Genomic DNA, 14,792 nt, shown 5'->3' on the forward strand with positions numbered 1-14,792 from the left:
TGTCTCCTCTTAGTAATGTTCCATCCACCAACCCCCTCATCCCGCTCCTTGGCTATAAATCCCCACCTGTCCTTGTTGTATTCAGAGTCGAGCAATCTCTCTCACTTGCCATAGAGTTGACTCCTACCGCAGTGATCTTGAATAAAGTCTTTACCGTTTTAACAAGTGTCAGAATAATTTTTTCTTTAACACCTACAACTTCTAGCTAAGGGAGTATAAGCACAAAAGAGGCTTCTCCTTCAGTTCTGGAGTCCTCAGGCCCCAGACCAAAGGGTAGTTTTGTTTAGCTATCTGGTGGTCACATGCTTTACGGAAAGCTCTTCAAGCCCTTCTTAATCAGCGATAGGTGAATTGTGATGGGTCTAAGCAAGCCTAGCACGTCCATTCCCACTGCAAGTGTTTCTGACTAATAAGAAACATGGGAAGTCTGCTGCTGGCTTCAGAAAGATCCTCACGGACAAAGGGACTCTTAGGAAAGCTCTTCCTTGCTTCGGACATTATGGCCCGCACTTGATATCAGGAGCTGCACCCGTCATCTTGCGGCTACTATGGAAGCTGCTGAGGACAAGTGGTAAACTAGGGCAGACAAAGCAGAATGACAGAGAACTTTTCTGTCTGCATTTAAAAAAAACCAAAAAACAACAAACAGCTTTATTGAAATACAATTCACACACCATAAAATTCACCCATTAAAAGTGAACAATTCACTGGTTTTTAGTATATTCACAGAGTTGTGCCTCCATCATCACCATCAATTTTAGAATATTTTCATTACCCTCAAAGAAACCCTTCACCTCCCAGCAATCACCCCCCGCTCTCCAGGTCCCTGTATCACCCCAGCTCTAGGCAAACACTAATCTACTTTCCATCTGTATGGATTGGACTATTTTGGACATGTCGTGTAAATGGAATCACACAATATTAGCAAAATATACTCAATCCATGACATAGAATGTATCAGAAATGTAATTTCAGAATTTCAGAAATGTAATATCAGTTTCTTTTTTATTGTCAAATAACATTCCATTGTATGGATATACCACATTTTATCGTCCATTCATCAGTTGATATCCTCTCTGCCTCTCTTGCTGTTATTCATTTATGTAGTTCACCTTATATTGTTTCTTATTATTTCTTTGTGATAGTTGATTTACGTTTTAGCCTTTAAAATTATCTTAAATGAAGAAAGGAAAGTACCAAAGTAAAAGAGAATATGTATTGCTGATTCATCCCCTGCCCTGCCCTGCAGACCACCACAAAAGAAAGATTAGGATTTGTCTTCCACTATCCCCTCCCTGTCGCCCACTGTTCTTGATTTAGAAATCATTTCATCAACCTAAAAAAATACTTTTAAATCTGGTAGAAAATATTGTCAAAGCTGGTAGAAGACAGCCTTCAGGGGAAGAATGGTAGTTCCATACTATAATGTCAGTGTTTTGGACATTTTCACAGAGCCCTGTGCCAAAATCTTCCCCTAGAAAACAACAGTTTCACTTCCAAAGATGGTTTGGATGAACTATTGGAAGTGTGATTTTCTTATCTCTAGGCATGTTTATGGAAGTATCTGTAAATATAAATCTAACACTTCTAATACAGCTAATCTTTTGACACTGATCAAGTTCCACAAGCAGCCCATTTCACACTGAGAAGCAGAAGGGTGTTACAATACCATTAAGAAGAGAGCAACTCCAATGTAATACCTTAACCAACACAATTTTACAAAAGAATTTGGGATCCTAAACCTTTCCATTAAACTTTTTAGAACAAGATATAATAAAACAATTGATCTATCTAATCTATCTGTCTGTCTGTCTGTCTATCTATCATCTATTAAGCAAGGATGGATAAGAGCGAACATTCCCATGAATGACATACTCCATCGGGTTTACTCAAATTTAGATAAAGTTAGAAAGTAAAGCCAATAGTATTATGAACTTAAAAACTTTTTTTCATGGAATTTTGACCGGAAAAGTCATTGATCAAAACAGCTAATTTAATTCTTTTAAAATTGAATTCAATTTTCAAAAACATTCTCGATTTCTTTCTGAATTCCATCCATCCATCATATCAATAAGGTAAACAACTTTGAACTACTAAGGGTAAGTATGAATGAATCTTATTTGGGAGTTAAAAATTATAGCACATACAACATACAGACTTTTAAGTTCTGTATCTTCTCCATGTCTGTACAAAGATGCTGAAAAATCACCAACAGGGAAACAGGCACCACTTTAAACCCATGGTTACTAACAAATATTAAATTTTTTCAGCTATCCTGGTGGAATGATGGCTAAGTGCATATACTATGGAGCCAGACTGTCTGGGTTCAAATCCTCCCACCATCACTTACAATCTGAGAGTCTGAGCAAGTCACTTAAATTTGTGCTTTAGCTTCTCCATCTATAAGAGAGGATAAAAGGTACCCACACCTCATAGAGTGGTGGGGAATTAAATGAGTTAGTGTGTAAAATATGCTTGGAATAGTGCTTGGCACATGGTAAATGCTGTAAAAGTGTTAGCTCTTATTAATACTATATTTCTCCAGTAAATTGCAAAAACAACTTCAACGTTTACCATTTTCTTTGAAATCAGAATCTATGCCTCTTGGCTCTCAAACTTCCCACTGACCAGAGAAAACAGAATTCATCATTTGAGAATGATGTTACCTTTCTTTGTTTTTACTCATCCTCACTTCCTTTCCTTTTCTGACAAGAAGTATTTCTTCTCTTCTCTAAGGCAAATCCCTCCACATGTGATTCCAAACTTAACCATTCCTGCCACCTGAAAAACCTTATACCACTCTTCCCTCTCAAGTAGATACTTCCCATCTTTAATAATGCCTACCTCCATTCCACATGGCCATGTAGCTAACATACTCTCTGTTTCCTCCTCTAAAATGGTAACATTATTGTTTTATTTGTACCTTATTATTACCAACCATCTCCTTACTAGTGAGCAGAAAGCAGACAGTGCCCCATTCAGAAGCAGAGACCCTGTCCTAAACAAAAGAACTGGCACGGGAAGAGGCACTCTTCAGTCTCACAACGTCCCAGTCTCTGTGCGCCAGGCATCTTGCCTCACTGCTAGCTGGGACAAGCTGCTGAGGCAACACAGCAAAGAGGAAGTGTGCTTTGCATATAATGGAAAAGTGCTTAAAGCAATTTGCCTTCTGGAAAGTTTTTAAGGCACGAAGGAATGCTGTCATCTCCAAAGTGACAGGATAGTTTAAGTTATCATTTTCATAGGAAAATAACTGGCATTTCTCTTAACATGGTTTTCTCTAGAAATGAGACGTTGTTGCAATGCACCAGAAAATAACTGAGAGTTGGCTAAATCACACATACCATTTATATGTTTTTTCCTTAGGAGAATATTATGCTGATCCTAAATCTAAAGAATCTGTTCATTTTCATCCATTGTATTCTGGACAAATATTACAAAGCAATAAAAATGATTTAGAAGAAGAAAAGTAATTCCAATTATCTGAGATCCTCCACTAATTGACTTTTTACCAGTAACACTGATTATTTTATGTTCATTTCCTTTGTTGTTTACAATCATTATTATTTACTGCTTATCATTATCATTATTAAATTTCATATCATTAAGAAATATCTGAAAAACAGATCTTAATAATATAAAAACAAAACTAAGGAGATAATAACAAACACACATAACTCACACAGCCTCTATCTTCCTGAGAAGTGCAAACACTTAATCTCAAAAGGCAGACTAGCATAAACGTCTGTACAGCACACAGATGGCACACATCAGTGCCATAACTGTATAGCATCACACTGCAGATATTCAAAGTTATCATATCAGTATGACCTAATTTGCTGACACGACCTAATTTGAAGCACTAGCACTGTTTTCCTGTCTGCCTAGAAGACACTGTAGAATACAAGAAAAAGAAAAGATTAGAGCAGAGAAAGAACCTATCCTGGAAATCCATAAAACTAGGATAGATGGAGACCTATTTGTCTAGAAGCCTTCAGACATAACTCTGCTTAGAGCAGAGGAAGACAATAGATGACCCCCACAGGTCCTTTCTAGCTCTCTAACCACAATTAATGAACAGTGTTAAAATAGTCATAAAAATGGATGCGGGAAGTATTCGCTTCCTCAGAAGAGCTGACAAGAACAAGATTTTACACTTTATACTTTAATTTATTTATTATGGAGTTATAGCCTTTAAAAAATTAAATACTACAAATAATGAACAGTTCATTTTACTTTAGGCAATAATTAAGCATATGCCCCTAAAACAGCATATGCTATAAGTAAGTGTATACTCATACAAACACATTTACTTGAAAACATTATTTTCTTTACATTTTTCTTCTTACTCTAATCAAGATTTTCAAAATTTAGATAAATTATCATTAGTTTTAATTATCTTTAAATTCCTCAACAGAATTGTTCAAATGACTCAATAAAAGGCAAAGTATTTCAGTATGATGCTGCAGAGTACAAAGAAATCTTCTATTATCTAACAGCTTTGTGCCCGGTGGAGTTTGGCACCGATCATGTTTAATGAGGGACTGTGCACAAAACATATCTCCTGTTTTTCCCAGTATCAATGAATGAAACAAACATCAACCCAGTAGGCCAAGCAAGAAACCTAGATTCTACAATCACCAATGTCTATTGATTTCCCATCTTCAATATTTATTGAATTATTCCTTTCTTTCCAGGTAAGACACGGTACAGCTACGGCCTTGGTTCAGATCATCCACTGCTAGCCTGGACTACCACTGTGGCATCCCAACTGGACTTCCTGCCTACAGGCTCGTTCCTCCCAATGCATTCTCCACATAGCTAGAGTTATTTTTCTAAAGCACAAATCTGATCATTTTACTCTATCCCACTCTACCTAACCGCTCAGAAACCTCAGGATAAACTACAAACTATGAACTGTGACCTTCATGGTATGGTTACCACTCTCTGTGATGCCCAGCCTAGTCTCTTTCAGAATTCCTCCCTGACATTCTATGCTTTATCCATGATGACCTACTTTTGATTCCCTAAATATGCCACTTCTGGTTAATCTTTGTGAGTTTGCACAATTCATCTGTCTGAAACATAAAGCATCCACCCCATCCACTTCCCATTTCATTTTGGTTGGCTAAATCTTACTTGTTCCTTCCTTGAGACACCATTCCTAAACCTCCAAGACTGGGCCAAGTGTATTCTTTCACGTGCTTCCACAACATCTTGTTTTTTAAATACTAAATATACTCTACTGTAGTCGAACATTTATTTCACTGTCTTCCCAAATTGACTGAAAGTTCCTTGAGAGGCAGACACTGTATGTTGTTCACCATACCTCCCTAGCACCAAGCATGATCCTTGCCACGTAGTAGGCACTCAAGAAATATCTGTTGAATTACTCAGGAACACACTTAGTCAAAGAAAGGAAGCTTCCACATCAGTATGCACACAACATAGCATCCAATTTATAATCTGAGGTATTTCAAAAGGTCTTTTACAAGCTGGTTTGGGAGAACTTTGAAACACATTTTCTCATAGAAACTATATATATATATATATTTGGTGAGGAAGATTGGCCCTGAGCTAACATCTGTTGCCAATCTTCCTCTTTCTAGTTGAGGAAGATGGTTGCTGAGGTAACATCAGTGCCAATCTTCCTCTATTTTGTATGTGGGATGCTGCCACAGCATGGCTTAATGAGCAGTGTAGTGTGTAGGCGAGCACTTGGGATCTCAACCAGCAAACCTGGGCCACTGGGGCAGAGCACACAAACTTAACCACTACACCACTGGGCCGGTCCCTCATAGCACAATATTAAATGTAGTTGATAACTAGCTACCTCTCCCAAATATATAATGTTACCTATACCTATAATGTAGGTAAAGTGTATTATTTACAGTCATTGTAGACTCTAAATACTGAATATCAATAATGTTTCTGGGAAAATGTATTAAGAACTCCAATTCTGCAATGCCATGAACTAATTATTTCTGGCTGCAGCCCAAGAATAGAAATACATAGTTCCAATTTATGTAGGTGGTTGAGGACAGAGGTTCTAATAGGGAGGGAATGAAAAATGACTAAAAACTAGGGAATTGGGGTGGCAAGGATTGGTCTTCTCTTGCCATTAATCTTTGGGAACATGTTCCAAGCTGGGGACAACCAACTTTTCATCTCCTTTCTTTTCCTTCAAGAATCCTAGGAATTAGATGCCAACTTCCTATTGACAATTGACACTTCTGATGTCCAACTAGGGTTTCTTACCAAAGGAAATTATCTAAATGTTCTCATGTATATTCTTTTCATTCTGTACTCAGTATTAAGTACAAAGAAAGCCAAGCAAGCAAGCAAACAAACAAAAAGCAAGATAGCTATTAACTCTAGGAAAAACAACAATTGTCAAAGAAAATAAACGTAATTATAGCTCAACTGTGAAATGTTTAACAGAGTCATTATACTGTAAACAATGAAAACTCATCAAACCAAAAATTATGATCAAACTAAAAATTACAATATGGGAAAATGGAGCAGGGGGAAGGTATTGCAAATATTTTCTTCCAATTTGTATTTTGCATTTCATTTCCATAACAGTGTCTTTTGTACACCATACATTTTTTAGACAACAGCCTAAATTTTAAAGTTTTGAGTCCCATTTTTTGTCCGTTAATGTATGTGCTTTTCATATCCTATCTAAAAAAAGCTCCTATCCAAAGGTTGGGAATATTTTTATGTATGTATGCTACCAAAAGTTTTATAAATTAGCTTTTATATTTAAGTCTATGACCCATATCAAGTTAATTTTTATGTATGGTGTGAAATAACGGTCAAGGCTAATTTTTTTTTTCCTTATGGATATCCAAGTGTCCTAGTACCATTTGTTGAAAAGACTAACATTTCCCCATTGAGTTGTCTTGTCCTCTTTCCTAAGACCAACTGACAATCTATATGAAGGTCTGTTTCTGGACCCTCTTTTCTGGTTCTTTAATCTAAATATCTATCCTTATGCCAATACCACAAAGTCTTGATTACTGTAACTTTATAGTTAAATATTTATATCATGTAATGAGAGTCTTCCAACTTCATTCACAATTATTTTGTCCATAGTAAGTCTTTTGTGTTGTCTCATAAATTTTACCTTCACTTTGTCAATTTCTACAAAAAAGACTACAGAGATTTTGATTAGCATTGTACTGAATATATAAATTAATTTACAGAGAACTGGCATCTTAACAATATTGAATCTTCTGATTCATGAACATGATCTATCTCATCACTTATTTAAGTTTGTTTTACATTCTCTAAACAATGTTTGGTAGTTTCAGTGCATATATCTTGTTGAATTTATCCCAAAGTAGTTAATTTTTTTTTTTTTAAGATTTTATTTTTCCTTTTCCTCCCCAAGCCCCCTGGTACATAGTTGTGTATTTTTAGTTGTGGGTCCCTCCAGTTGTGGCATGTGGGATGCTGCCTCAGCATGGCCTGATGAGCGGTGCCATGTCTGCGCCCAGGATTTGAACTGGCGAGACCCTGGGCTACCGAAGTGGAGCTCTTGAACCCAACCACTTGGCCACAGGACCGGCCCCCCAAAGTAGGTCATTTTTATTGATCCTATTATAAATTATATTTTTAAAGTTTCAATTTCCAATATTTCATTGCTAGTACACAGAACTACAAATAATTTTTGTATATTGAACGTGAGTCCTGCGATCTTGATAAATTCACTCATCAGTTCTGGTAGATGGAAGAGTTCTTGGATTTTCTACGTAGACAATCATATTGTCTGTGAATATACACAATTTTCCTTATTCCTTTTCAATCTGCATAACTTTTATTTCTTTTTCTAGCCTTATTACACAGTTATAAGAACAATATTGAAACAGACAGTGTTGAATAAAGGTGGGGGGAGCAGTCTTTTGTCTTCTTCCTGATCTCAGTGGAACAGCATTCAGTCTTTAAGCATTAAGTATGGCATTAATTGTAAGTTTTTCATAAATGCCTTTCATGGGATGAGGAAGTCCCTCTCTATTCCTAGTTTGCTGAGAGGCTTTATCATGAATGGATGTGGAATTCTGTCAAACGCTTTCACTGGAATAATCATATAGTTCTCCATTTTTACATTGTAAATGTGGTGAATTACAGTGATTAATTAATCCAGTGTTAAACAAACCTTGTATTGTTGGTATAAATATATTTTTACATATTAGTGGATTTGGTTTGCTATTATTTTGTTAAGGATTTTAACATCATGAAGAATATGGACCTGTAGTTTTCTCCTGAAGTGTCTGTCTGGTCTTGGAATCAGGGTAATCTTGGCTTCATAAAATTATTTGGGAGGCATTTGTTCCTCTTCTGTTTTCTAAAAAATGTTTTGGCAATTAGATATACATGTATTTAGGACTGCTATGTGTAATTAATGAATTGACTCCTTTTTCATCATGTAAATGTCCTCTTTAACCCTGGTAATGTTGTTTTGAAGTCTACATCATCTGATATTAATATATCCACTTCAGCTTTCTTTTGGTTATTGTTTGCATGATATATATTTTTTCACCCATTTATTTATTTATTTTTAAATATTGGCACTTGAGCTAACAACTGTTGCCAATCTTCTTTTTTATACATATATATATATTTTATTTTTTCCTTCTTCTTCTCCCCAAAGTCCCCCAGTACATAGTTGTATATTCTAGTTGAGTGCCTCTGGTTGTGCTATGTGGGACACCTCCTCAACATGGCCTGATGAGCAGTGGCATGTCCACACCCAGGATCTGAACCGGTGAAACCCTGGGCTGCCAAAGCAGAGTGCATGAACTTAACCACTGGGCCATAGGGCCAGCCCCTCACCCATTTATTTTTAACCTTTAGCATCCATACTTATAGAGAACTTCTTTGGATATCATATAATTTATGCAATCTGACAATTCCTGTCTTTTAATTGGTGAACTTTGATCATTTACACTTAATATACTTATTGATATAATTGGATTTAAATCTACCATCTTATTAGTTATTTTCTATTTGACTCAGTTGTTCTATGTTCCTTTTCTACCTTCTTTTGGATTAACTTAGAATTTCTTCTGTCATTAGATTACTTCATCATATCCACTATATATACATTTTAAAACTTTTTATTTTGAAATACTTTTAGACATATCAGAGGTTACAAAGATAATATAGAGAATTCCTATGTACCCTTTATCCCTAATGGTAATTTCTTATATAACCATAGTACAATATCAACACCAGGAAAATGACACTGGTATAATAATATTTTTTATCACTATAATTCTATCATTTTGAAAATGTTATAAAAATGGTGTCATAATGTTTGTAAACTTTTGATACTGGCTTCTTTCACTCAATATAATGTTTTTGAGATTCATTCAATTTGTTACACTTATCAATAGTTCATTCCTTTTAAGTGAGTATTCCATTGTATGGATGCACTACAATTTGTTTGAAGGACATTTGGGCTGTTTCCAAGTTTTTGGCTATTACAAATAAATTCCTGTAAAGGTGTTTATGTAAGCCTAAGCTTTCATTTCTCTAGGATAAATATCCAGGATATTTAGACTTTTTATGATTACATTTTATCTCCACTATTGGCTTATAAGCTGATTGAAAGAAGATACTATGTTTCTAGCATTTTCATTTTACTGTCTTTATAGTTTCCATATTTCTTCAGAAATTCCCCATCTTTTCATGTATGCTGTTTATCTTTTCTATTAGATCCTTTAACATATTATTCATAACTTCCTAAAAGTCCCTGTCTAATATTTTTACAATCTGGATCATTTCTCCATGTGGCTTCATTGATTGTTTTATCTTCTGACAACAGATTTGTTTTTTAACTGCTTTTTTAAAATTTCATAATTTCTATTTAATGCTAGAAATTATGTGTAGAACAGAATAGACTGATGATAATTACACCTGGAAATGGGCATGCTTCTTTTTCTGTCAAGGTGAGGATTGAGACAATCTAGTCAGTATTGAGTTGTGTTTAGGTTCTCTTGTGTTACATTTACCTTCAGTGCACCAAAAACATCTCCCAGCAATGGGATGCTTCTACCTTGTGAATGTGTGTGCCAAGGGTCTTTCTAAGTGTTCCACGTGCACGCTCAGCTTCCAGCCATCCCTGCATGCTTGCACTATAGAGGGGTGCTCTCTTCTCCAGTGGTAGATTGATCTTAATGGTATCTCAGTGTTAAGTTCATGGTAGGGAGCAGGGGACCTCTTGGGTCTTCTGGTAGCAACTCAGTATAAGGCACGTCCTTTGCTCCAGCTGAGCTTTAGGGGTGGGACTTTCTTGGAGTTTCTGCCTCTATTCCTGTGGCAACCAAACTATGTCTGTGGGTAGTCCTGGGGAGGAGGGCGGTTCCTGCCCCTCCTCCAGCAGTAACAGATCAGTGCAAAGTCCTGATTTCAACAGTTTCCTGCCCAACTCCCAGGGGTAGACAGCTTTTGTTTCTATCTAGCTCCCAGAAGCAGGTAATCCTGGCCTGGGCTTTGGGGCCTGGGGGGAGGGGTTTCTTGCCCACCTTAGCGAAAGGCTTTTGCTTAGCATGAGAAAAGGGGTCTTGGAAGTAGTCAGGGTACTGTGCTTGTGCTCCACTAATGAGAGTGTTCTCTGCTTGCCTAGTCAGCACCTGGTAGAGGCCAATGATAATAAAGCTGTGAGTGCATGTGGACTCCCTGTGTCAGGACCCAATGTTATTTTGAACTCTCACGATAGCCCATGCTCAGCCTTAATAATTTTCTTAAAATTTTGGCCATTTTCTTCTTAGCTACTTTTATAGTACCTACCCTCTTCCTAACCCTGCTCTGCCAAAGGAAAACATTTTCATATGTGTCATCCCTCCTCTCAACAAATTAGGGAAAAAAAGGAAATTTTCCCAACCTAAGAAAGAGTATATAAGAAAAAACTTAGAGATAATATCGTAATTAACAGTGAAAGGTTGAATGCTTTCCCCCTAAGACTGGCAACAAGGTAAGGCTGTTCAAACTTAACACTTCTATTCAAAATTGTACTCGTATTCTTTCAATGTGATAGGCAGAAAAAATAAATAAAAGACATACAGATTACAGGGAAGAAATAAAAGTGTCTTTATGTGTGGACAAAATGATGCTCTATGTAGAAAATCCCAAAGAATTTACAAAAAGCCACAGAAACTAAAAAGCGAGTCCAGCAAGGTCATAGGATAAAAGGTTGACATATGAAAATCAATAATAATTCTATATATAGCAATGAAAAAGTGGAAATTTAAATTTTAAAAAATCCTATTTACAGGAGCATAAAAAGACATGAAATAACTAGAAATAAATCTAATAAAATGTATTCAAGAAAACCAGAAAACATTGCTGGGAGAAATTAAAGAAGATCTAAATTAAAGGAGAGAGAGACTCTTTTCATGGATCAGAAGACTTAATACTATTAAGAGGTCGGTTCTCCCAAATTAACCTATAGATTCAAAGCAATTCCAAGAAAAATTGTACATACTTAACAAGGTAATTCTAAAATTCAGAAGAAAAAGCAAAAGATCTACAACAGACAAAAACAACTCTGAAGGAAAATAAAGCGGGGGTGAACACTATGTGATTTCAAGACTTACTGTAAATGTACAGTAATCAAGACACTGTAGCATTCTGTAAGGGCAGATGTATAGATCAATGAAACAGAAGCGAGTTCAGAGACAGATCCACACATATAAGCAATTGATATTTTATGAAGGTGCCAAGGTAATTCAATGAGAGAAACGTCTTTCCAATAAAGAGCCCTGGAACAACTGAAAATCCATATCCAGAAGAAAACCAACAAAACCCAAAACAGAACAAAAAACCAAACTGAATCTCCACCCTCATTTTGCACCACATAAAAAAATTAACTTGAAATAGCTCATAGACCTACATATATGACCTAAAGATAAAGCACTTTTACAAGAAAACTTAGGAGCATGATCTTTGTGAACTTGGATTAAGCAAAAATTAATTAAGACTCAAAAAGCACAAAATATAAAAGAAAAAATGATAAACTGGACTGTTTCAAAATTAAAAACTTCTGTTCTAGGAAAGACAATGTTAACAAAATAAAAATGGAATCCATGGACTTGGAGAAATATTTGGGAAAGACATACATGTTAGAGACTTATCTTCAAAATATATAAAGAGCTATTATAACCTAATATAAATGTGCTTGATATGAACAGATAATTTACAAAAGAAAATGAATCACCAAAAAGCACATAGAAATATGCTGGATATCATTAGACATTAGGAAAAGGCAAATTAAAATAACGAGATACCACTACATACCCATAAGAATAGCTTAAATTAAAAAAGATTGACAATACCAAGTGCTGACAAAGATGTGGAACAACTAGACTTTTATACATTGTTAGTAGGAATGCAAAATGGTATAGCACTTAGAAAAAGAATTTGGCAGTTTTTTATAAAGTTAAACCTATGTTTCCATATAACCCCAACAGTCCCCATTCCCAGTTATTTACTCAAGGGAAATGAAAATATGTCCAACCAAAGACCTAAATGAATAATTATAACAGTTTTATTCATAATGACACAAACTGAAAATACCCCAAATGGCCATTAACTGGTGAATGAATAAAAAAATTGTTACATGTCCATACGTTGGAACATTATTCAGCAATAAAAATGAAGAAACTAAAGACATATGCAAAAACCTGGATTAATCACAAAAGCTTTATGCTAAGTGAAAGAAGCCAGACACAAGGGTACACACTCTATGATTTCATTTTTGTGACGTTCTGTAAAATGTAAAACTGTAGTGATAAAAAGCAGATCTGTGACTGCCAAGGTCTAGAGGGTGGATGTGAGGGAACTGACTGCAAAGGGAACTTTTCGGGGTGGTAAAAATATTCTTTATCTTGATTGTAGTGATGACTACCTGACTCTATATATTGTCAAGCCTCATCAAATGATACATTTTAAAAGGACAAATTTCACTGTATGTAAATTTTACCTCAATAAATCTCACTTTAAAAAATTACGTTATATAAAATCTCAGAATTGGAAAAGGATGACACTCATTAGTATGTATAAGTTCTACCATGCTGGTAGAAGCAACAACAACAAGAACAATGCGGGACGAGTCTACTTGATAGTCACACTGAGATTTAACAGCTCTAACACTCTCTAATTTGTACTTTTAGACAAGCATGAGCACATCTATCTCTGTAGGGAATTAAAAACATATTACCAATTAAAAATGATTGACAAATAAAAAAAGATCATGTAGTGAAAACATGGGAAAAGCTGATAACAAAGATAAACCTATGTATGTCCTTTAAATGAGAAAGTGTAATGCATATTATACTCCCTCACAAAGTGTATCCATATATTGGAAAGGATAAATGTATGGACAGGTATAATGGTGTTCACTATACTATTGTTTACTTTAAATATGTCTGAATTTTTCCATAATAAAGAATTAAAAGTTAAATGGCAAAAACATGTTGTAGTATGCAAATAAGCTGCTTAAGTAAAACATTAAAATACATTAAATAATTTGTATCAAGACAAACACATATTGGCCCAGCAATGAGTACCTTGGCAATAGCAGTCTGTTTAAAGATGCGAGTAATCAATCCCATGACAGTCTCAGTGGCATCTGAATTTGGAGCTCTCATTAATTTTTCCCACTCTTCAAAGCTGCTATTCAATTCCTATGGGGGAGAATATAACAATGTTTAGAAATACAGCATATAGAACAGAACAATTAATGCAATAATGAATCACGTCCTACTTATTTTCTTTTTTATATAGAAAGATATAAAAAGAAAATAAAATTCCCAAAGATGCTAATGTGTTCATTTAAAAACATCAACACGGAGTAAGGTCAGTCACATGTTCACAATAATGATAGAAACCAACGACAAACTGTGGGTGAAAACCAAGCCCTTTGGTAACACCATAAATCAAACAATTGCAGCTTCCTCTTAAGGAGAAACATTCTGTAAAGTAAAAAGAAAAATTTAAATATATAAGAAAGCATGGTAGTGAAAATGTATATGGTAGCAAGTGTTTTAAATAAAACATATAATTTTATTTAGATAAGTATAAAGACTTGGGGAATACTAGTTAAATAAAAATCATATACTGCCTCTGTTTTATTTTTTTTCTAATGCTAAAATAATGGATACAGCAAATAAGATCAATCTTATTTTATCAACAGCATGTTGCTCAATGTTTACAAACTGCTTACTAGTCTTTGTTGTCAAAGTCATGTCCAGATTTGAAGAAATTCCAGAGAATACATAAGGATTGCACTTCCCAAAAGTAAATGTAGATAAAGATTAGGTAAAATATAATTTGGCTTTCTGATATGTTGAACTTCACACCTTACAACACGATCATAGAATTTTAAGATTTCAAGAACAGGGCTGCATCCAAGTTAGTCTAGAATACAGCTAGCCATACTTAAAAAAAAATCCTAGAGCAAGAAATACAACTTCCCTTGCTAAATATTGAGTTTCACATGCTACAAATACTTAGAATTTTTAGTACTAAAACTTTGTTGCAATTGAAGTACTTTCTTTCTATATTCAGCAGAAATATTTTTTTAATCACCAGGATACTGAATCTTTTCACATTATTTGATGACTAAAGTTAAATTCTTCTCTCTTCTTGAAATGATACAAAGTCAATTCATATGCTCTATTAATTAAACCTATTTTAAGAAAGCGGACTTTTCCTTCTGTGAAATATGAAATATGTGGAATCTTTCATAGAATAATTTAAAATGATTTAAATAAGTCTTTCAATCA

General features: G+C 35.0%; 1 protein-coding gene across 4 annotated transcripts in view; it reads right to left on the bottom strand.

The window, feature by feature from the left end:
* ZRANB3 (zinc finger RANBP2-type containing 3) overlaps positions 1-14,792 on the bottom strand; it is a 216,390-nt gene that overhangs the window by 55,205 nt on the left and 146,393 nt on the right. For all 4 annotated transcript variants that reach the window (XM_070507578.1, XM_070507577.1, XM_014849507.3 and 1 more), the window contains one exon: positions 13,575-13,691. In XM_070507578.1, the coding sequence (XP_070363679.1) occupies positions 13,575-13,691 (117 nt within the window). The remainder of the gene's footprint in view (positions 1-13,574; positions 13,692-14,792) is intronic.

Source organism: Equus asinus, chromosome 4 (genome assembly GCF_041296235.1).
Source record: "Equus asinus isolate D_3611 breed Donkey chromosome 4, EquAss-T2T_v2, whole genome shotgun sequence".
Classification (NCBI taxonomy): domain Eukaryota; kingdom Metazoa; phylum Chordata; class Mammalia; order Perissodactyla; family Equidae; genus Equus; species Equus asinus.